The sequence below is a fragment of the Corylus avellana genome, chromosome 9, assembly GCF_965113065.1.
Source record: "Corylus avellana chromosome 9, dhCorAvel1.hap1.2, whole genome shotgun sequence".
Taxonomy (NCBI): Eukaryota; Viridiplantae; Streptophyta; class Magnoliopsida; order Fagales; family Betulaceae; genus Corylus; species Corylus avellana.
Genome location: NC_142498.1, coordinates 20,156,153 through 20,180,927, shown reverse-complemented (window position 1 = coordinate 20,180,927; position 24,775 = coordinate 20,156,153). Strand labels below are relative to the sequence as shown.

The 24,775-nt window shown below is 36.7% G+C and overlaps 1 protein-coding gene and 1 long non-coding RNA gene across 5 annotated transcripts in view; one reads left to right on the top strand and one right to left on the bottom strand.

The window, feature by feature from the left end:
- The window catches only part of LOC132189584 (uncharacterized), a 16,876-nt gene extending 3,793 nt beyond the window's left edge, over nt 1-13,083 (top strand). For 3 of the 4 annotated variants that reach the window (XR_009441046.2, XR_009441048.2, XR_015909064.1), the window contains exons 4-6: nt 3,219-3,376; nt 12,724-12,842; nt 12,953-13,037. This is a non-coding gene — a long non-coding RNA (uncharacterized LOC132189584). Of the gene's footprint in view, nt 1-3,218; nt 3,377-12,723; nt 12,916-12,952 lie in introns of all 4 variants that reach the window. The other variant, XR_015909065.1, reaches the window with a different exon arrangement.
- Nucleotides 4,506-24,775, bottom strand: LOC132189583 (MADS-box transcription factor 23-like). Its single transcript, XM_088510329.1, has 8 exons — nt 24,594-24,775; nt 13,028-13,106; nt 7,146-7,207; nt 5,294-5,393; nt 5,155-5,196; nt 4,983-5,066; nt 4,704-4,858; nt 4,506-4,617 (listed from the first exon to the last, which is right to left on the bottom strand). The coding sequence occupies exons 1-8, from the start codon at nt 24,773-24,775 to the stop codon at nt 4,599-4,601; spliced, it is 723 nt and encodes a 240-aa protein (XP_088366455.1). The 3' UTR covers nt 4,506-4,598.

Genomic DNA, 24,775 nt, shown 5'->3' with positions numbered 1-24,775 from the left:
ACCTCAATAGGGATAGAAAGCTCCTTTGGGAGGAGTTGGCTGGAGTTATTAGTTGGTGGGACATGCTGTGGTGTATTGGGGGTGATTTTAATGTCACTTGGTTCCCTAGCGAAAGATCAAGTGAAGCTCATCTGGATTCGGCCGTGATGGAATTTTCTGACTTTATTTCTGAACAAGGGCTAATGGATCTTCCATTGATTGGGGGTTTTGTTTACTTGGTCAATTTCTAATGATCCCCCTCTGTGGTCAAGGATTGATCGGGTTCTTATTTCCCTAGAGTTGGAGGCCTGATTTTCGGGGGTTAGGCAGAAGAGGCTTTCCCGCCTATGATCAGATCATTTCCCAATCATTCTTGAGTTGAGGGATGTGTCAAGGGGGAAAAAGCCGTTCAAATTCGAAAATATGTGGCTTAAAGCGGATGGATTTGTGGCCCTAGTGAAACAATTGTGGGACTCCTATGTGTTCCATGGTACGCCGAGCTTTGTTCTTGCTTGCAAGCTCAAGGCCCTGAAGTTGAATTTGAAGACATGGAATGAGGAGGTGTTTGGCAACATTGGTAGGAATAAGAGGATGCTTCTTGAAGAGCTTCGGATGTTGGATGTGAATGAAGAAAGTAGGGCCTTGGATGCGGAGGAGGTTACAAGGAAGGCGGAAGTGGTTCGAGAGTTAGAGAATTGCACTCTTATGGAGGAGGTGAGTTGGAGGCAGAAATCCTGGGTGATGTGGTTGAAGGAAGGCGATAAGTGTACTAAATTCTTTCACTCCATAGCCAACTCTAATAGAAGATACAACTCTATAGATACTCTTATAATTGGGGATAACACCACTTCAAATTTGACTGAGATTAGTGAGCACATTGTTGAGTTCTATCAAACTTTTTTCTGAGCAATGCCGTTGGAGGCCTATGGTAGATGTTGCTAGTGCCTATAGAATGTTTTCTTCGGTTGATTTGGGTTGTCATGGGTTATGCCTTGACAAATAGTGAACTTGTATGCTTATTGATGGATTGTTGGTAGCACTCGGAGTGCTATTGTGTGGAAGATGATGCCTTTGTGTCTTTTGTAGTGTCTATGGAGAAAAATGAATGACATAAGTTTTTATGTAATACATACATGTTGAAACAGGTCAAACGGGTTGTGTTTGGGTTGAAACAGGTCACACAGGTTGTGTTGGGTTAGGTCAAATGGGTTAAGCAGGTCGCGTTTGGGTTTAAATGAGTCAAAATAATCGGCCCGTTTAATAAATGGGTTAAGCGAGTCGGCTCACTCGTGGGCTCGTTTTAGGGTTGAAGAGTTTGACTTATTTAACTAAATGGGTTGTGTACAGGTTAACCATTAACGGGTTGGTGGGTCAAGTAGGTTGACCTGACCCCGACCTCGACCCGCTAACATGAATTGCTAGCCCTAATCCTAACCATTGTATTTTTAGGTGAAATGATATTAGTTATTCGGAAAATTATTGGTAAAAATTAAAGTCAGTTTTCAATGCTTCCTTTACCATAATCAATAATGGTTGTGGTATTGGCTTTGCGAATGGTATTGATCATTATTCCAAGGAAGTGATTGTGACAACATATCATAGAGGCAACAACACGGTGGTAATGTTAGCATTGTAGTGTTGATAGTGGTAATGCTGAAACCTCATGAAGGGGAAAGATGCTTAATGATGTTAGGGTATTTTTTGTATAAGAACTATGATGTGAGTAATGGTATGGTAGTGGTAGTGGCTTAATTAATACACACGCTGTTAAAGCAAGTTATGATCCTTACATCCTTCTAGCTTAATGAGTGAGTCTTATTTGTTCCTTAAAATGTATCAACATGACAAAGTGAACGCTAACACTTGTATTATACTCTTATCAAAAAAAAAGAAAGAAAAGTAAACTTAGGAATTTTCTACAATTGCCTAATGGGCTTTCTAGCACCCATTTTATTCCAGTCATGCATCCCTACATAAATCTACTTCAGTATAAATGTGTACAAGTAATTTCTTTTAAGGCTAGTACCATTGGTGCATATTTGTGGGGCTCTCACTTTGATGAGGATTTCTTTAAAAATCTTATTGTAAACTCTCATAGATAATTTTTTTTGATGAATAATAATTTATTAGAAGAATGGCAAAGTTCTCGTACACAAAAAGTAAAAAGATACAACCACCCTAGTGGTGTCTGAAATCTAAAAAGTTCACAAGATCATCTAGATTCGAGGAGGAGAAATTAGGAGCATAAGTTTAAGCCCGATCTCTCTCATAATAATCTTGGAACATGTTGCAGAGTTGAAATTATTTGCAGCTCTGGTAGTAGACTCTTCATTATTGTTGTTTATTCATTCTGTCAGTATTTTCAAAGTTATGCATTATATATGCCTATGCAAATGTACAACCCTGTTTAAGCAAGCTGAATTTGTAATTCAAATATATGCTGAACAATTCCAAAGTTTTCTTAATTGTTTCAAAGGAATTTGCGATTACTTACCATAAGGAAAAAAAAAAAAATTGTTTGAAAGGAGTTGGCACAATGGTATATCCCTTGGCCAAGTACTACTTTATAAGCATTTGTTTCTAGGAAAGTTGAATCTGTGTGGCTTTTAACTGTTTTACATAATTCGGCTAGAGATATGCTCAGAGTTCTTGCCAAATTCGCCATCTTTTGTTCTAATAGTAGATGATTTTAACTCAAATTTGTATATTGTTTTTTGTAGCGTCTCAAGCCCTGCAACTAGATATACTTATAGGTATTTGACCCAACACATGTTAATTCTTCACGTTGGAGATTATCAATGAGGAAACTTCTGTAAATGATTTTTTCACCCCTGACCTTTTAAATGAATAAACTTTTTTTTTTAAGGGATCGGGTATTTCGTAGAATCTAGTATTTCAAATGGTTTAAAAGCACTTTACATCGTATTTAATATTTATGCATGAATTCTTTACTGAGAGCTGGTAGGACCGTTTCTCTGTAAGCTATGCCTGTGGAGCGTCAGTAACTAAACTCTTGTCACAGTTTATGATAATACCAATTTTTTTTTTCCTGTTCTCAAATAAGTCCCGAGTCCCAAAAGTGATTTTACATGACCTTACCTTTGTTGAAAGGGAAAACTCTTTTTCTATTTTGCAAGAGAATTATGATACTGGATTTATGCCTTAGTTTTCATCCTTGGTGAGTGGGCGCGTTCATACTAACCTAGATCTTTTCTTGTAACTCTCTCTTTTTTGTGCAGTTTTAAGTTTGATGCAAAAAGCTGAATCTGAACAAGTGGCTCAGGATGATCAATAAAGCTGTCTTGTTAAGTAAACCAGTAGTGGCCGCTGTTGCGCCATTTAAAGCTGCAGATCTTCTATTCTATTTGTGGATTCAAGTGACATTGAACTTCTGCCAGTTAAGTATTATATTCATAAAATATTTTATGCACCTTGATAAAAACTGGTCCAAGCTCATTGACTTTGATGGTAATTAAATTGAATATTGCCTAGTTTACGTTTAGCAAACTCTATGGTGTCTTGTTCCTGGCAGCTTAATAAATTTCTTAGCAAAACTTTTTCTGCCACTTTTTTTTTTTTTCTTCTTTTTGCCCTTTGTTTTGGTTATATCACTTATTCCTTATCCTGAAGTATTCTTTTTTGTCTTTTTATGTAAAGAAGGGTCTTTTTTTTGTTTATACTGAAGTCTTCTATGATGCTCTTTATTGCAATAAAGGTAATGAAATCCTTTTTGAAGTTACCTGTATAACATGGGGTAGGGACAGCAAGAAGGTAGGTGCGACTTTGCACAGCTCTGTTTCAACAATATTTTGTTTGAGATGCTTTTATAGTTATGCTTGCTTGTGTATAAGTTAGTCTTACATGAATTACATGTTGGTGTCGGTTCTTTTTTTTTTCATGCAGATGGTTATGTGCATTTTCCCCCATTTCCTCTTTACCAAAAAGATAACTAGTATCAACCTCTTAGGGCATCCACATATGGTCCTTCAAACACTATTTTTCTTCACATTTTGAAGAACCACACCTTAAAATCACACTACTCCAGTTCTTGTGCATCCTTCATTTTAAAGAAAATTCTACAATGATCCTTCATCTTTTATTTTATTAATTTCTCTCTTTAAGTCTAATAAAAAACTTTTCCTACTCATCTCTCTCCAAAAGCTTCAAAAAAGGAATGAGATTGAATATTTTAATGGAATAGAGAATTCAGTAGAGAAAAAATAGAGAATGGGATGCAAATTGATTTTTCAAAATAGAAAAAGTGGGCTGTTCTTCAAAATTGGAAGAACCGGATGTGAATGCTCTTAGCCGGTTTGTGCATTTCAATGATAATGACTAAAAAGACTGCTAAAAAATGCGCGGTAGCTGCAGTGCATTTTCAATTAGAGTCTTATTACAGTTAATCTTATCACACACATGCTAAATTTGTTTTTTTTTTTTTTTTTTCTATTTTTTTTTTATCATTTCAAACGAGTGCCATTTTACTGAATTGTCTCTGGCTTTTATATCATACGTCACTGATTCTGAATTATGCCACTGATAGAAGCATAAATCTATAACCATAGGCCCTTTTATTTATAGAGACCAAGCGACATCCATCGCCAGTTGCATCTTCTGTGCTAGGGCAGTTGTAGTCTGCTGCAGCCATCAAGGAAACACGTTTTGGATCAATATTTTGGCAAAGTAAATTGGTATTCATGATTGAAATGTTTTGTGTAATGTACCCCAGTTTTGTAGCTCTTGTTGGTGTCTCGTAGTTTTGTTGCTGTGGTTGGCTAAGCTGGAGATGGATAGGTGGATGTGAGTCCTCTCCAATGCCAAGACCATCTAAGAGAAGGGAAGTTTGGTTTGCTCCATTCACATCCCTTGTTCCATAAACCTGGGATCAAAAACTTTTCTGTTGAGGGTGATTATAGAACATCTCAAATTTGGTTTAAGTTCAAGGATTGAATTATATTACTCTTATAAGAGATTATTGTTGTATTAGTTTTCTAAGTTAGTACCTTCTTATATAATTCCATGTTTTCTTGACGAATTAGGTTTACCTTCTTATACAGTTCCACATTGTCTTGGTGAATTTGCTGCCCCTGCAACAAAGACAATGAAATTTAGCTATGTGAATAGTAAAAGATTAAAATGAAGACAAGCTAAGATGCCATTGTTTCCAGGGTTAACCTTTCGGTTTAATTCTTCTATTTCATCCATTAAAATTTGGTCCTACACAAGTAAAAAAAGTATTGTAAGTAGTGTGCATGTGCTTCATATTCAAGTATTTGGAAGAATGAACTTTGTATATGGGAAGAAGCTTTCAAACCTTTTTCATTCGAACACCCCGTAGACTCATTTCCAATTGGTTCTCCAAATTCTGCAAATCTTTGACACTCAAACCAGAAAGCTCTTCACCCATCATTTGCCTGTTATGGTAATAGTTGTTATTTAAGCCTTTAAATTTGCATCTTGAACATATTAAATTCATTTGTGAGGAACATTTATGAGATACAAGGGGCCACATCTTGTGAGGAACATTTATGAGATACAAGGGGCCATATCTTCTAACTATAACATTACTGCTACTCTTTAACATTCTTAATATTGACTTTTGGTAGTTTCTATACTTCGAGAATGATGCAAGTGGTGAGACGAGGTGTAGGAGTCTGGTTTTATCTATGATTCACCTTTTTTATCATACTTGTCTTTTTTCTTTTAATATTAATAGCTTTTATTTACAAACACAGATTATCTTTTGTGAGCATACAATTGCTCCATTCCCCGTTCCCTGCAATTCAAGTTCTCTAGGTAGCATGTATGATTATTATTTTTGATAAGTAATCAAAATATTATTAAAAGTGTAAGGCACCCCAAGTACACAGGATGTCATGTCAAATCTATTTCCAAAATTGTACAAACATTTTCTTCGCTGTATGGCATAGTATTCTGGATCTGCTTTTTTTAACATGAGATATCTAGCGTGTTTGTAGCTTGAGATCGGGGAGCATGTTAACTAGGCCCAGCATGGTGTATCCACTGGGGAGTAATGACTGTCTACATGCCTTATTTGTCAATCTAGATGATCTTTCTATAATTACTAGAGGCATTAGTCGAGGTCAATGGTGTAAACATGGTCTGGGAAAAGTCTTTGTGGCTTTTATTCTGAGCAAGCCTCAAGGCAAAGACAAAATCGTAGTGCCTTTTCGAGTGGCTTTGGATTCTACCACCCCTTGAAACATATTGTTCTGAAAATTGAAATCTTTCTACAAACAATTCTAGGTACGAATGAAACCAAGTTGCTTCGAAAATCATAATTTATTTACTACATTTCCTTCTTGTTTGTAGAAGTTCTTAAAATGTGACAAGTATTTGGTCATTCATAACCAAAAACATTGGACAAATAACATGGCTCTTCTTTTTGAGCTACTGCATCCAATTTAATGACAAAAAGATCATTTAGAAAGCAAATACCAGCTCCGCAACTCTAACTTTGACTTCTTCAGGAGATGGAACTAATGTTTATTGCCTTTTTATAACTTTGTATTGGCGTTGACTTTATTTCATTTTACTGCTAATTCTGCAACTTGGCTTGGAAGGAAATTTTATCTAGCTAAATTAGAAATTGATGTTTGGAGCAATGTAACTTATGTTGACATAGTTTTTTTTGTGGTCTTATGGTGTGTATGGTGGTGATCTACCAAAAACTAGGGAAGGGTACATGAGAAAAAAAATGTGTCCTTTTCCTATATGCTATAAGGAAGATATACATTTATATGTATATGCTTGTATATGCATGTATGTATGAATATTAGCGTGTAAAAGCCTGTGTTCACAAAGACAAGTAGAGAATTGTATATTTTGATTGCTGAAATTTAGATGATATAACTTGTTTTCTTGAGCGTAAAAAAGTTATGAATCATAAGATTGAGAAAGAAAAAGCTTTATGATAGGTCTCGCACCAAAAATACTGATGCAAATGTTCTTCACTTGTTTGTTCAATTGAAAATGGTGTAAACGCATGGATAGTGGCACCATGTTTACAAGTGCCTGACCAATTTAGTTTCAATAACACAAAATTTCCTACTTGTAAAGGACTTTTTAGTTATGCGTTTCTCTTATGTTGTTTCTTGCTTAATATGTATTATAATAAATTCAAATTTACAGGGAAAGGATATTACCGATGGTTTTCTTGCAAGTTTTGCAATTGATGCTTTAACATTGCTGCCTCCCTTTGCCAAAACTAGCAAGTAAAAAAAGCAGAATTGATTAATATGACTATAGGAGAAAAATGAAATAAATAGTTACGTGTTCAAATATTACCATGAACATATCTGAAATGAATAAATTGTCATAATGACCCCAGAAGCATATTGTTGATGAATTACTTGTCAGAGGTCTAGAAGTAGCATATGCAATACTACGAGGATGAATATAGTAAAAATGTTAAATTATCAGTAAGTATAGAATTCTAGCAACTTTATTATGTACTATACATATATGTGCCTGTGGGTTTATATGTATGTATGTATGTGTATTTGTTTGTGTATGAATATGTGTGCTTCAAAGTGTCCTTGTTTATATATATATGCTTCTACTGCCATGTGCGTATGCATAGGCACTATTTGTTGCATGTATCTGTCTTATATATATACATGTGTGTGTGTGTTTTCCACTTTTTAAGTGATAGGTTTGTTAAGGATGATTGAATTCGGGGCCCTTGGGGGGATTATAGGGATGAGAAAATCCATCATTAGTGGATGGTGTCTTTATCTTCTTCCATGGGCTCTGCTCTGCCAGAGCACCCAAGAACGCTCAGATGTATCCCTTTTTTCTTTGAGATGTTGTGTGTTAATAACTTGGTTCAGATTGCAATAATTCTGGTTGAGCTCTTTCAAGATATATTAGAACTACATTTACTATTTTTTTTTTTTTTTTGCAGTGAATGCCCACTTTTGGTATCAACTATTCACTCTAGTACCACATAGCGTTACTATGTTGCTCTGATACCATTTGTAAAGACACAAGAAAAGTGCTAGCTACATCTTTGCTATCACTCCAAAAGAACTAGTCAAATTGTAATTGTAGCTCCTTAGAATCATTTATAAAGCACAATCTCATACAGTGAGGAGCCAATGTGGGACTTAGCACTCATAAACCCACTATATGTGGGCTAATTATCTTCCCAATGTGGGATTGGGGTATTATACTAGGAACTTCCTTGCTGCTTCTCTTTTTGAAGTCTTATTTAGGTAGAGACGCTGTCTTTATGTTATGTTCCTTTTCTAATCTATTTTAGTTTCTTCCTATATGGAGCAAAGCACATACTGTGCAGACTTTCCTCCCTTCATTATTTAAAATTTGGCTTATAAATGAGCATTATAGCTCAAATACAAATTCAGGAATTTCAATTCCACAACTAGCCTCAAGCGGATTCAATGTAGATTGTACAAACATTCATACCCATAGTCTATATCATTCTCAAATCAATTTATGCTTATGAGTTTTTTCTTACTTCTCGGTATTGGGTACGATAAATTGGTTGAAACTATGGAATCCATTTTCTTCTGGTTGGAATATTGAGTTCTTTTGTCTAGCTTCTTAATTCTAATTAGATACTAATTTTTGGAAAAGTCTAATGGCCTGATGATTTCTTGTGCAAATCCAAAATAAGTATTTGAGTTGTAGGCATATTATTAGAGAAGGGAATCCAGATATGGGTGTTTGGAGGAAATGACTGGTCGCACCACAAAATAAAGAACATAAATATTGAAGCATTCTAGGACATACACAATTGTATCTTTGATAGGCAATGATGGAAGAGTTTAGCAATTTGTGTTCTTGCCGACCCCTAGTCCTTACTTCTTTCTGGACTTTAATTTTCCTTGTATGCACCACTTAAAACTGAAGGAAGTAAGAAATAAAATGGTGATCCTTCCAGGAAGTTTTAATACTGCTTTTAGGGTGAGTCTAACCAGTGACCGTGATATGAGCCTTGTTCAGAGCTCCATGCTTCCACTGAAGCACCTCTTTTTCTCCTTTTCTTCATCAAGAGGGAACTCAGTTTGAGAAGCAATTGAAACGGGAAGCAACTTTCAACATTTGGAATCAACTCTTGTACATTTGGGAAACTGGAATATTTGACTCTTTATTTCAGCATTATATTCTGCTCCCTTAGTTATTGAACTTGGGGGGAAATCTATATGTCTTCCCACTTCACTTCCATAATTCTTATTTGAATTTTTTGCCTGAAATTGTGATTTTCCTTCTCTACTGATCTGTCAGGACAAACGAACTATCTTTTAATGGAGTTATTTTGAAATAGTGCTGCAGCACTCGGGAGCTTTTTCTTCATATCACATGTAGTGGTCTTTGGCTGCTTTCCTTCCGTAATTGTGAACTTAAGAACTGTAGATCACGTCTTTGGCTGATCAGACTATGGTTTGACCTAGGTTACAAAAACTATACTTTGCTGGCAGACTACTCATGTCCATTAACTTTTTTTTTTTATCCTAAATGGTTCTTTCATGCTTATCTATGAAGAAGTGTAAGAAAAGAACAAAAAAATGGAGGTAAGTTCTTAACTGATTTCTGTCTGTACCGACTCAATTTGGTGAGATTGCTTCACAAATAAGATTTCAAGTATCAGCTTAAGTAAAGCTTAGATATCACATTATTAATGATGTCCGCAGACACCCCTTGATACTCCAGTTTAACATTCTGGAATGAACTCTGAATTTGATTTGGCTTTGTGTAAGATTTAATGCTTAAAGAAAAGTTGACATTGGGTCAATTACTTGGAAAACACATATACAGGGAATCCGGAAAAAATATGTAGCATTCTGTTGTGATCATTTGTGGTGTATAGAAGCAACATTAAGGGATACAGGAGAAAGTGAATGAGTATGCACAGACATGTGAATGAGAAACTTAGACTTTTTAAAGGAAATATTTTGCTACTCATGATAACCGAAATGCACATCTCCTCATCTTTAGAATTCTTGGTTAGCAGCAACTATTGTAGGATTACAAAGTTTATACTTTATGGAGCAGAAGCTGTTCAGTACTTCGAATATGGAGTATATTTTCCTTCCTTTTTTCAAGAGATTTTGTTTTCTCACATGCTTTTTGTGTTATTTTTTGACAGAACGTAAACATACTTAAGTGAAGCTGCATATCTATGCTTTAGATATTGCCATAGTTATCATATAGGTGGGTACAGCAATTAAAATATCTTGGGTGTGGTGACTAGCAGCAGATGAATCCATTTAAGCATAAGACTTGAGGCTTTGGCTTGGTCATCTATATCTTGGAAAACTGGTTGATGTGTATTTGGAGAAAATACTTAAAAGATAAAAGGCTTTGGTCCTTCTCTGTATGACATTCTTCAGTGATCCGGCTAATGATGCAACCTTTCACAGATTTGGATGATGTGTTTCATGTAGCACTAATCCTTTTGTTTAGAATTTATTCCATCATGTATGTTTGTTCTGTGCTTCTATATTTTGTTTATTATTTATGGCTAAGGATGAATTTTCAATTAGGTCCAGAAAGATAAGGTACAAATGGCCCTCCCCAATGGTGCCTAAACTGGGAACTAGTATTGCAATGACTGAACTGAGAGTGAAATCCATGAAGGTGGTCCATATAAGAACACCAAAAAGGGACAACATGACCAGTAGATTGGGGGCTCGCTTTATCAAAATACACTCAAGTTGTCCCTTCCCAACTTAACCTTAAGTTTGCAATGAATAGAGATCGAGGAACTATACTAACAAGCAGTGGAATCTTATTATTTTAAAATTTTTTAAATCTAGTTTAAACCACCTTCTTTCTGGGCATCCTAGAGTCAAAACTTAGGGATTTGGTGGCCTTTGAATTTGTAGCAAAAAAGAAGCCATCACTCAATTAAGAAGCTGCTGAAACTACTGATACATCAATATCTATGGAACTTTGCTAGTTGAATTCTATTTCTAGAATGTAATGCTGGTAGTCTCCAGTCAAGAATCCATTCCTCAAATGTTTGTTTTTTTAATATTGTCTACAATCTATTATAGTAGTTATCCTTTGTGCCAACGTGTTCTCATTTATGCAGTATGAATTGTCCTGTGGTTCTTGAATATAGTTTCCATTTCTTTCCAGTATAATGGACATATTTCTAAAAGCCATATGTTTGTTGCCTGATGCAGAATTGAATTATATGAATATTTTTATTTCAAACTTTATGGTAGTCTATATGCTTTGTGGTAACTCCGCCTGTGTCTAATGTCTTATCTTTGCACAGCCGGTCTCAATCCTGAATAAAGGAGGGTTATGGTAGTTGGAATGCCAACCAAAAAAAAAATCTCATCATAGCTTATGAACATGAATCCTGTGATGTTTATGGCTATGTTGAGTTGATCATACGTGCTTCTTGCTTTATTTTGACAAGGTGTGTGTAGGTAGCCACTGTGGTATCCAGGTGCTTGGTCTGAGACTGTTTGCAGAACAGTAGTACATGTAGTCGATTAACTTTGTGTGAATCGCAAATTTAGCAAATTTCACTCAATGGCTATTAAGCAGCAGTACATGTAGTATCCAGGTGTTCCATCGATGATGTGATTGGAGGAGGAGGGCAGGCGGACGTTTGCAAAGGCTCATTGGAATGTCATTTTTACTAGGCCAGTACAGGATGGGGAGGTGAATGTGGTATTCTCTTTCTTTGAAATAATGTATTCTTTTAGAGTAAGACAAGGAGACGTGGATAAAATATGGAGTCCTTCCAAAAGAAGCAAGTTTGAAGTAAAGTCATTATCAAGTGTTAACCAGTTCTACTAGATCCCCGTTTCCTTGGAGAAGAGTATTTGCAGAGTTAAAGCTCCTTCGAAGGTGGCATTTATTTTTGTATGACGGGCAGCTTTAGGTGAAATATTGACGCTGGATAGTTTGAGAAAGAAGAATGTTGTGGTAGTAGAGTGGTGTTGCATGTGCAAGGAGAGTGAGGAGTCCATTGATCACCTTCTGATTAATTGTGAAGTAGCAAGAGTGTCATGAAGCTCTTATCTTTAATCTATTTGGGGTTGTTTCAGTTATGCCTAGAAGGGTGAAAGATTTGTTGGTGAATCGGGGAGTTCTAGGAGGTATTTTGGAAGTATGGAGGTTGGCTTCATTGTGTTTAATGTGGTGCCTTTGGAAAGAACGAAATACTCGGAGCTTTGAAGATGTAGAGACTGGGATGATAGAGTTGCGAAAGATAATGTTCAACACCTACATTCCCTGTAGCCTTTTTGCCCTTTTTCAATTAGAAAACACCTACATACTTGGATAGTAGCACATAATAGATTTTTTTTTTTTTATTCTCTCTATTTTTGCAGATTTAACTTTAGTTCATCTTTTTCTTCTGATTAGAGGGTCTCTTGTATACTTTTTGTGTACTGGGTTGCGTTCAGCAGCTTTTTTAATGAGTTTGAATTATTTATTAAAAAAAAATGGCTTAGCTTATTAATGAAAATAGCATCGTTATATTACAGCTTGCCAAGCCAGGTTATTGCATTCAGTTCCTAGGCTTAGATATTCTTATTTTCATTTTTTAGGATGGTGAATCAAGTATGATTAGTTAACATTTAGAAGAAAACTATGTGAACAGAAAAAATGTGGTTGTTGTCTATCAGCTGTTTTATGGTGTATTTTATGATTCAAATTTTCTATGCTGTCATGAGCTGTCGACCAGTATGCATTCATATAAAATGCTGATGCTGTTACCATATCTAATTTTTACAGGCTTGATGAACAGAGTACCTTGCCACAACCGCTTAAAAACTTAAGAGATGCCTCTGTTGCTGCTCCGGGTGGTAGTTTTATTTGAAGTTAAAAGTAAAGCCATTCCCATTACAGAGAAGGTTGACCTTGCTGATCCTTGCATACTCTATCTATGGTGATGCTTTTAGAGAACCAGCAATGCTTGGAAGGATTGTGAGTTGTAAAATTTGCTATCTTTATTGTTATGCAGATTCAGTAAGAGTATAATCTATGCCTTGAACGTAAATTCACAGAAACAAGTTGAGGACTGGGTACTGAAGAATACCTTGACTTCTGAGGCCGGGTTCCCAAGTTGGTGATGATCCTCCTTTGATTTGCTGTACCGTTCAATTACTGATTTCATGCTGGTAAAAGCATATTCAAATTTTATCAGAGAGGCAGTCTTTGCTGCTTGTAACAACTTCTACAAAAAGGTAATCATAGATTTTCAAGAATCGCCTGGTAGAGGTCATTTATTGAAATAAAACATATATAGTCTAGTAACTTTATCATGTAGAAGTTTTCCTTTTTCCAATATGGAATTCAATCGCACTTGCTCCCAAGTGTGGTTAAATTAGGTCAAGTGACAACATCTTATAGGGAAATTCGGCTGCAAGTGGACATATTACAACATCTAGACTTAAAAAAAAAAAAAAAATTCTTCTATTATCAGGTTGCCTTTCTTCTTTCTTCTTTCTTTTCCTGTTTAAGAATATAGGAAAATAATAATAAGATTCTGTTTAAAGATTTATTATATCGAAATGAGTATGATTAGTATAGATATGTAATGAGCACTGCTTAGCAAAGAATGGTATTACCATTAGTCTGACAAATTGACCAAGTGTATTCTAAACTAAGCTACTCTGTAATCAAATTCAGTTAGAACTTAGAACTTAGCTAGGCATGATGTTTATTGGTATACCATACTGTGTCTAGAAATTTGATCTACAAATTAATGGGTGTGAGAAATCAAGATTCTTGGGTTCCTATTGTTCTTTCATCAGACTGCTCTTGGTGTTGGTGGTAGTCAGTAATGACAAACTGCATTTTACAATTTGTTGTTCAGTTATGAAATTGGGAACAAGGTCCTGCAATTCCCCAAAATTGTGGTGGCCTGATTGAGCCACAGCAGCCTTTGAAGAAAACAATAAATAACTAAATAAAATAAAGGGGTAGCTGAACTATTCCTTGATGTGGTCAACCACCCTCTTGAGGAATAGTCAACATTAGGGCTGAACAAATTACCGATTAACCGACTTCCGACCGATTTTGACCGACATCGACCGTTACTGACTAGATGGCGGACAATAGGCGGCATGATTTTTTTTATTCCGAATTTTTCGGTTCAGTAGGTGGAAGAGGTTTTTGAACCGAACCGACTTTACCGACTGACTTTCGATCGACTTTACTGACAAATATGCCACTTTTCCACATGCCGACATTACCGACACCGACTTTATCGACTTTCGACCGACACCGACTTTACCGATCGCATTTAGTTTGAAATGCGAAATAAAATAAAATTTGACGGAATAAGTCGGTAAAATAATCGACTTTACAGACATTGTTGATTCGAAAAGCGAAAATAAAAATTTTCTACCGAAACCGACATTACTGACCGACGTTCAGCCCTAGTTAACACCATTTAAGGGTGGTCAACCGTTTCAAGAAGGTTGTTGGGGTGGTCAAACTGCTCTAGTCACACTCTCATGGGGTGGCTAATCACCTCATTGGAGGGGAGGTGGTGGGGGTGGTTTACCACGGCCCACGCCTGAACCATTTAGAGTGATGCCCCTCTGAACCCTGATACCCTGATCACACCGCCTCATATTGCCCCCCTTGATGGCTTGAGGGTTCAAAGATGGTCTTTGAGGGCTTGATGAGTGGTTGCACTACATGCTTAGGTTGGCCATGGCCAACCACTATCTTCCAAGGGTAAAAGGTGGTTCTCCTCTCCCTAACCACACCCATTGGGGTGGGTGACCACCCCCTCACCCTTGGAAGGGTGGTTGGCCAATCCCAATTTTTTTTATTTTTTATTTTTTATTAAAGTAATAAGTATATTATCAAAACGCACAGAGGGGCGTAACCTATGTATACAAGAGGTATATAGAGAAACCCTTATTGATTAGAAAAAGAGTTGCAAAGCTCTAAGAAATCATAAAAGGTGGGCTCATTTGAGTTTGACCAATTTCCGCTCCAAGAGAATAGAGTACGTAATGCCAACTTCCTAAACTCAATCATGACACTCTCATTATCCTTAAAGTTGCGTACATTTTGTTTTCGCCATAAACACCATATCACACATTGGGTGGTTGACCACTTATTACCCTGAAAGGCTTGGTTTTTTTAAGTGGTTTAATTTAGTTCGTTCATTATTTCAAGAATTGCAAGCCCTTGCAATTTCGTCAAATGTAGGGGACCTTAGTCCATGAAACTAATTTTTGGTTGCCAACCCTTTATTCTTGAATGCAAAACATTGAATCATCGTTGTTGCCTTCATTTTGCCATTACCGCCTTCACTATTTATGCCTCTATGTCAACTTCATCCTACAGTCATAACTATTATTACAATCTTTGAACCAACATCATTGTTTGGTGACTCATTATTTCGATGAAATCATTTTTTTCAGACTAAGAATCATATCAATATATGACATCAAACCATCTCTTACTCTTAGTTTGTGTTCATGTTATCATCATGACTGTTATTATTGGGACAATTTTCTTCAAATTTGGTTAGAGGAAAATTCTGATCAGTTTATTAAACTAAAATTGTCCTTTAAGCATGCAATTTTTATATGCAACAATGCATGTTAGCATGCTCTATTGCATGTGAGCTTCATGTTTAATAGACTGAATTAGAAAAAAAAAATTTCTAGCTTAAACCGGAAGAAAACATTTTCATTTATTATTGTTGCTGTAATACTTCATTTTTTTTTTTTTGTACTTTATAATTTATTAATTCAATTGATATAGATCTAAGTTGATAGAATTCACCTTTATTTTGAAGAAAAAACAAATTAAGAATTTTTAAAATTATTTTTCAAACAAAATCTAAAAGATTTGACCCTGAATTTCCTTATAATAGTCTTTAACTAGAAAATTTGTAAACCCTTCACAAACGGTAATGTATTTGATTTACAGCTTATTTTACACAATTAGGATTTTTTTTTTTTTTTTTTTTGTCGTTGTCAAATACTAAAATTTGGCACCACTTCATCTTAGATAGGCAAGCCACTTCTCTCTCTTTCTAGAGGGAGAAGCTCTCTCACTTCTGTTCTTTCTCCTTGCAAGGCTTCCTATTGCCCTGTGAAGTTGTTCTAAGGGAGGAGGGATGTAGATTTGTTTGGCAAAGCCTTTCTTTTTCTTTGTTATTGTTCATGCACCATTTCCCAAAAATATCAACATCAAAACATTCTAATTTTTTTTCACTTTTTATATCACATCATTTATTTTTTATATCACATCATTCACTTTTTATTACTATTCAAATGAATAAAAAAATCACTACAAAATAAATTTTTTTTTTTTTTTTTCACTTTTCTATATTACTTTTTCACTTTTTTATACCAAACATTCTTACTTTTTGTTTCATATCAACTACAGTATCTAAAGAAAATGCTTTTCCATCCCTTCTCCCTTCCTCACTTAACTTTTCCCGACCTTGGTTTTCTTTCTCTTTTTTGCTTTTCGTCCTTTCCTCCCCTTTGTGCAACAGATCTACGGCGTCCTTCTCTCATACATAATAGCCTCCCTACCACTAATAAACCACACAAGCCTTCCTCTTCCGCGGAACCGCCAATCTAGGCCTCGTCTCCGTCCACCTACAACTCCCCGTCGATCTCATATTTGGTTTTGACACTTTTTACATATTTAGTTTTCACAAATCATATCTGTCTTTTTTCGTCGGCCCTATTTACATACACGCCTCATCACTGCCTTCCTTGGCCATTTTGTGTCCCATTGCCCATCTATGTGCTATCATCGGACTCCAACTTGCTGGCGCGTGGTCTTCACGCATCAGCGCTTCTTTCACATGTTGTCACATAACTCACATGTCATGTCCTTGCCTTTCGAATCATGTTCCCCTCTATTGTTGCCGTTGTCAAAGGGTTTTTCTTGTCATTGTATTTCTATTTTTAGTTTTATTATTGTGTGTTTCATGTTGTGTTTTTATTTTTTACTGTTTTGTGTATTTTTCCATGTTTTGTTGTTGTTGCTTTCTGTCTTGGGTTTGTGTCTCCCTGTTCTTATGTCGTTTGATCTATTAAAGGAGGCTTCCTCGTCGATCCTCGGCAATACCATCCTTTTAACAACCACTCCACAGTGATTGTTGTCATTACCTTGTGCGGCTTTTTACTATGCCGTATTACCATCTGTAGCCGCTTTGTGCGACCTGTGAAAAGGCCTAGATTGTTTATGGTTCCTTTGGAATCATTAATGGATCCAGTGCTTAGTAACAACTATTTGTTACTGTTTCTTTATTGCCTTTATCATTTGGATTTTGTTCTTAGGATGCCCACCTCTTTATGGTTGTTCAATCCCTTGTAATTCTTTTCCCATTATTGAATAGGAAAAAATAAAAGCATCACTTCATCTTATCCAAAATCTAATCCAAATGGGAATTCTTTTAATGTGTTATGGAGTGTGCTTTTTGTTTTTGGTTTGAGAAGGTGAATACAGTTTTAAGTGTTTTATATTTTTGGTTATTTGTTAAGGTTTTCATTTTGAATATAGAAAACAGAAGTGAGAAGGTGAATGGTTTAACATGATAATATAGTGCAAATTAGATAGAGGATTTATTGAAACCATTGCATAATTATAAAGCTTCAGACAACCAATAAAAATAGTTCCCAAAATTCTTCATTCTAGTATGTAGTAACTAGTGTCTTGTAAGTTAGAGAATAATGGAGAGATCCTTGCGGAGAAAAAAAAAAATGTTAGAATAATGGTTTCTTAGAAAGTTGGTGTCTATGACAGCTTCCTTGGAATTTCCTTTTGTTCTTTTTTCCTTTTTGAGTGTGTTCTTCAAACTTTGTAAAGAATAATTCAGTTATAACGCTAACTATAATGTGTATTTGTCCTGCCAATATTAAAATGGCATGATATCCTTGTTAGAAAACAATACTAACTCTCACTAGGAAAAGAGAATAAGAGGAAAATAGAAAAATTGATCCTTGGGTGTTCATTCATTTTTAAAAATTGTCCATAAGTTTCACACCAAAAAAAAAAAGAATAACTCCGTGGGTTTTCACCTTTTAAAAAATCAGTTACTCTGTCAACTTTTCTATACAAATTGCTGAGAAAAATTTGGCTCCAATTTAGCATTCACATCTCACTTTGCAAAGCTAATTTATTCTTTTACAAGAAATCATCAAAAGTTTTCTACATAAGGCTCTCCAATTTGGAGAGACTTTGTGCAAAATACTACAGTAGTGAACAAACTTGTTGAGTGATGTAACACTATGTAAAAGTCATGTCAAAAAAAAAAAAAAAAAAACACTATGTAAAAGTTGAAAAATTATATATGTATTTTTTATATTCTCCCATGCTCTCTCTCTCTCTCTCTCTCTCTCTCTCACACACACACATTTGCAACAAGATGGATGGGGTGAAGGACAAGAACAACATGTGGTAGCGGTGAGCACGGTAGGATGTCGAGCTTCACTGGCGAGTGAGTTCTGGAAGGTGGTGGAGCTGCCGAGCTTCACGGTGGTAGTGAGCAACACGAGTAGAGAGAGAGAGAGAGAGAGAGAGAGAGAGAATTGAGATAAAATAAAAAATTATTTAAATAATGTAGATAAAATTTTAGAGAGTTGGTTGTATGGGGTTTTTGGAAGAGTAGGTAGTTTTTGTTTTTTGAACAATCTTTCTTGCATGGTCGACCTCTCAATATTACCTTCTTATAATTCAATTTTTGCATAAATTAAGAAAATACCACTTATTTAAACAATTTCATAACTAATTCTTACCGAAGAAAATAACCATAGCATTAATGGAGCCTAAACCTAATTTTCCCTTTATAAACCCCCTGTGCAGGGCCAACCATCCCTTTTCTCCTTGCCAGAAAATTTGTCTTCAATTATTCTAGAGAAAAAGAGAAGAAAACTCAGCCTTTTCTTACAACCTAGCCCGAAATTTATTCAAGTTAATCTCCTTCATTTCTTATTATTTTTCTTTCGAATAAGGAAAATATCTTTTCAATCTTTCGTGATATTTTTCCAAAAATAGCATTCTTCAAAATTTGTGAAGAACAACAGGCCATAACATTGTTTTTGGGCTTTAAGCTCAAGAGTATTATAAGCCCAAAGAGGGCTTGAGAAGAGCCCAATGGGTTAACCCTGGCCCATTCTCCATGCCATAGCTTAGGCCCATCATTGGTGGTGAAGATGCTCAATTTCCATTTGACCAAGGATTTGTTGAGGTTCCACTTGTAAGAGCAAAGGCTCATTAGACCTTGAGGGGTCGGGTTCAGCCATAATTTTTTTAAAAAAAAAACAAATTATAGTTTAAAAAGACTATAGTAGCCTTAATGTTGAACCCTAGACTACAGTAGCCTTAAAATTTATAGTTTAAAAAGACTATAGTAGCCTTAAGGGGAAGATCAGATTGTCCTAAGTCTTAAGGGCGACCTCTTAACTTCATTGATTCAAAGTGTTTAGCCATTCAGTTAGCCTCACCACCCCCGCAATAATAAAGGTAAGTGATGATATACCACATCCCTTACAAATAAATATTTGTTACAAGTTAATTGCTTTAGAAAATATTTAATTGTGTTGAATATTTATTTATAGTATTAATTAAATTGTGGTTTAAATGCTCCTCTTCTATTCAAAAATATTAGTATAATTAAATTATATTTTTACCCTTAAAAACCCTAAGTATAAGACCACATTTTTTATGGAATAGTAAAATAATATGTTTATTATGAAGGTAAAATAATATGTTTATTTAGTGAATTATGTGATATTGTTGCTATATAGTTTTAATTAGTTTGGACTGAAACTTATGTTGTTTTTCATGTAGGAGTTTGATTCATTTGAAATAGATGATCGTAGTTGGAACTCGGAGCTTGCTAAAGATAATATGGCGATGGATATTAACAAGAATTTCGAGGATGACACTTCAACTCTATCTATTTCCAATTATGTTAATAATTGATGTCGACGCTTAGTGAAGAGACTTTATCATGTTATTTGTTGGAGAATAATCTTTTTAAAAATTTTGTTACTACTATGTTTGTTTATTTAGATGGACTTTATTGGACTGTAATCTTATTTTGATTGGATATAAATATTGAGTTGGGTTATATTTGACATCGAACATATTTGGTTTCATCGAATCACTAAACCCTAACCCATTACAGACAACCATACGGAAATCAAATAAGCATTATTTGAAATTGTCTTAATTAATGTCTTGATAATGGTTTTTGAAAAGTATTTTATGGTTTTGGTTTAAAAAAGTGTTTTGATATGATATAAATGTGATTTTTTTTTTTTTTTTTTTTTCTGAATCCATATTTAAAAAGTGTTTTGTGTTTTCAATAATTTGTTAATGGTTTTGAGAAAATAGTATTTTTTGTTTTTGTTAGCCTATATGTCTCATATTGTATTGTGGCCCCATATTGGTTTATTGTATATGTGGCTAGCTTAATTGGCCTCTATATAGGCCTTTCTATACAGTTTTATGTGTAATTTAATATATAATCATATTCTCTTCATGGTATCAGAACGTAGGTCTTGAATCACATTTCCCACTTTCTCTCCCATTTTTCGGCCTTCTTCTTAGCACCTCCAGTCTTTCTGGCGATTTAAGTAGCTCTGCCTTCTTCGAATCTCATTCTTCTAGGCATCATTTCGAGCCAATGACTACACCAATCAAAACCTTCGAAGATGATTTATGTAGAGCCACCAAGACCATTCCCATCAGAGTCACGACACACCCACATGCTCTGCCAAAGGTTCTGCTCTTGCAGCCCCGCACTACCACGATTGTTCCATCGAGTCAGTGACCACGCAAGACAAAGAATATGACACTGACCATTCCAAACCTATCGAGACTCATCCCATTAGAGTCACCACAACCCCACATGCTCCACCCAAAGGTTTTGCTCGTGTAGCTCTACGCCATCACAATCGTTCCATTGAGTCAATGAATGTGCCAATCAAAAAGATTTGACACCGATCATTTCAAAGTCATTGAGACTAGTCCCATCATAGTTGACACGCGCCCTTACTCGCCAATTGAAGTTTCTGCCACTCGTCGTTGCTCACTTCATGTGTCATCCGTGTGCCAACACACTTTCTGCACACATTGTGTGCCATGTGTAATCCAAACAATACACCATGTTAGTCTAATTCCACATCAACGTCCTTGTTAGCATCTAACATGTCATTTATCACATCAACACTTCTACCATGTCAACAGTACATGTCAATGTTGACTTTTTGTTGACCGTTGACTTTGAATGTGATTGATGACATGATTATCATTGAAAATGACCTCAATAGTATTTAGGAGCTAAAATAGTTTATTCGTAAGCATTTTTGAGATGAAGGATCTTGGGGGGTGTTTGGCAAAAGGGATGGCGCAGCCTAGATACTGTTGAAGCCTTTTCCCTGATGTGAAATTACACTATTACCCTTCACTATCACCCACTCACCCACGCATGCCCTTATCCTCTCCCACGGCACACTTCTCTCTCTCCCACAGCAAACTTCTCTCTCTCCCCCGCACCCCAACCTCAGCTCTCAGCGAAGCCATGACCGCCCACTGTACCAGAACGGAGACGCACCCACCCACGGTGGCCCACCCTAGGATGGAACCCACTGAAAGATATCGCCACCGGCGATAGATTTGCGACTCCGGCGATGCCCACCCACCAGCGCGACCTGCCACCCACGCCCAGCCCGATCCTCCCCCAACTGGCTTCAGAAATCCAACGCCGCCCAGCCCACCGCATGGCCCACCGCCCCCGCCCAGCCGGCCGCAACAGCCCCGCGCCGCCGCCTCTTCGGGCCTCTCCTCCACGCCATCCTTCCGGCGAATCTCCTCCCGCATCTCCTTCTCATTCTTGGCGGCTAGCTTCTTCTGCTCGCGGCGGTCCATTCCGGCACAGAAGCCCCGTCCGAACAAGAGCTGGGCCTCGTGAGGGTTTTGGTAGAGAGCGTTCATGTCGCGGGAGGTGTCCTCCGTGTTCTCCCAATCGAAAGAGAAGTGGAATTTCTCGCTCGGTTTGATGACCCGCTTCTTGGGGTTCTTCAACCCCAGGTACTGCTCCTTGATGGCATCCAGCTCCTTGTCACGCTCTCGCTCCGCCAATTTCTCTAAGCGTGCACGCTCACGCTCGCGAGCCCTAGCCTCCTCTTCGCGATCCCTCTCGTGATGGCTCCGCCGCTCAAACTCACGGTCCCGGTTCACGGTCACGGTCGCAGTCCCTGTCGCGGTCTGAATCGGAGGGCTTGGCGTCATGATTGGAAGTAGAGGCGGAGACGTCAGAGGGGCGGCCTAGGGAGGAGAGGAGCTCTTGACGGCGATGGTGGAGTTGATAGGCTTCTTGTTGACGGCGTTTGAGGGCCAATTCTTCGCGCTGGGCTTTGGTAAGGAAGACTGGCTTCTTGGCGGCGGCGGCGGTGACGGCGAAACGCCTTCGACTGAACGTTTCATGGTAATGGCAGTAGTGATCGGAGGGAAGGGAGACGTCTCGCTTGGGTGACTACAGGAGGGGAATTTCAGCGTGGGAAATTCCATAACACGGTCGTGTTTCAATCTGGAAGAAGTAGGGGCAAAATAGGAAAAAATTGGTAAATTTTTACACAAAAAGTCGTGCCTTGACCCAGACACTGAACAGTGTCTGGGCCAAGGCTGTTGCCAAACAAAGCCTTGGTCTTCTTAGCTACTTTCTTGGTCTTGAAATTTTCTCTTCTTCTTATGGTTATTATTTGACAAAAGCCAAGTATGTCTATGATATGCATTTACTTGTTAATCTCATAAATAGAGAAATCGCATACACACTGATTGAACTTAATGCTCGCCTCAATCCTCAAGATGGGGAACCGCTTCTTGATCCTACTTTGTATCTGCATTTGGTTGGCAATTTTATCTTACTGTTACTCGACATGATATCTCATATGTTGTCCATTAGGTGAGTCAATTCATAGCTATATACTCCACACTCCACTCATTTTGTTTTTGTGTTTTGCATTCTTCGCTACCTAAAGAGAACATTGTTTCATGGTCTACACTTCTCCTTTAGTTCTCTCTTTAGCTGCGCACTTATATTGATGCTAATTGGGCAAGTGGATCTTACAAATCTTCGTTCTACTACTAATTATTATGTTCTATTGGGCACATCTCTTATCTCTTAGGGAAGTAAGAAACTAATTTTTGTTGCTCAATCTTACACTGAGGTAAAATATCGTACTCTAGCGTATACCACCTCAGAACTTCATATTCAATGTATGGGTGTCTTTATCTCCTATATTACTCTGGTATACTACAACAACATGAGTGTTATTTATATTGTTCATAATAATGTTTTTCATAAACGGACCAAACATTAATATTGATATTGATTATCATTTTGTTTTTCATCATCTTTATTTAGGGCTCACTGCAGCCTCATTCCATTGCTTCTCATGCTCAGCTCATGAACCTCTTTACAAAGTCACATCTTCTAGGATGTTTTCAATATTATCTCCAAACTCAAGTTAGACTCTCGCACTCCACCTTGAGGTTGAAGGGGGCCGTTAAGTTACATGTCCCACATTGTATTGTGGTCCTATGTTGGTTTATTGTATATGCGACCAGAATAAAACACTTGTTTTTATAAAACACAAAACACTGAAGTTTTCTATAAAGTTTTCCTACATCATGCAAGATTCAAGTACACGGATTACGTGATAGATATATATATTCCTACAGATCACAAGAATTTGCATTCTGGCAAAGCAGAAGTATTGGTGTTCATTAATTTGATATCTTCTAGATCGAAAAAGAAAACCACAATCATTTAGAGCAAAAATTTGAGCTTACATATAAAAGTTAAGAGACTCTGATCAATGCTTCACTCTAATTAGTATTACCAAAAGGACCTTCCCAATGAAGCTCCTTGTCGTTTTCATCATGAGATTCCAAGTGTAAATCAACCAAATTTATATATATCACTCAAGCTTATACTTAACCTATTATCCAAATTTATTGCTGCTTATTGCTCTAATTAATTAATTAACCAACACCTATATATATCATGATCAAATAAGCAGAATCAAGAGCTTAAATTTTGCAGGAATTTCCACGTGGGGACATAGCTTTTTCACTCCCTCCACATTACTACTGTAGCTAGCCCAAAACATTGGATCTCCTAATTTAGCTTATAAAAGCTATTGGATGTGTACCAGTCGTTCCTGGAGATTTACCTAAACCCCCCATGGCCATCCGTTTAATCGCAATGGCCAAAAACGTAATTAACGACCGACCGACCGAGTTACTTTATTACGTGAACAAATAAATAAATAAAATTACGTACTACATCTCAGTGATCAATCGAACAAAATGCCAAATTATGATATTGGCTGTATTACGCCAAGAATAATTTCAAGCATTTCAGCACATGCACGACCATGCGCCAGTAATTCTCAAACCCTAAGTTTGTTCTTTCCAAATCGATTTTTCTCCTTTTTTTTTTTAACATAAAATTATTGTGATTAATTTCAGTTATCAAAAACACAAAAAATTATATATATATATATATAGTAGTGCACAAATCTCAAGCCATTATCAACCATATAAAACAATAGCATCAAGCATATTATGAAGGAGAAGTAAAGTGATGAGATTAGAGAGACCTGGTGCTGGCGAAATCGTAGAGCTTGCTGGTGCTGGAGAAGATCATGACTCCAACCTCCGCGTCGCACAGGATCGCTAGCTCCTTTGCCTTCTTGAGCAACCCGTTCCTCCGCTTCGAGAAGGTCACTTGCCTGCTCGTCGAATTGTCGATCCTCCTTATCACAATCTTCCCCCTCCCCAT

What these genes read in the sequence shown, in the direction of transcription:
- LOC132189583 (XM_088510329.1), bottom strand. Translation starts at nt 24,775, where the DNA reads ATGGGGAGGGGGAAGATTGTGATAAGGAGGATCGACAATTCGACGAGC. An exon ending in TACGATTTCGCCAGCACCAG is followed by an intron (nt 13,107 to 24,593) that starts GTCTCTCTAATC and finishes TGCTTTTACCAG; the next exon opens with CATGAAATCAGTAATTGAAC. An exon ending in ACATGGAATTATATAAGAAG is followed by an intron (nt 4,859 to 4,982) that starts GTACTAACTTAG and finishes TTTTGATCCCAG; the next exon opens with GTTTATGGAACAAGGGATGT.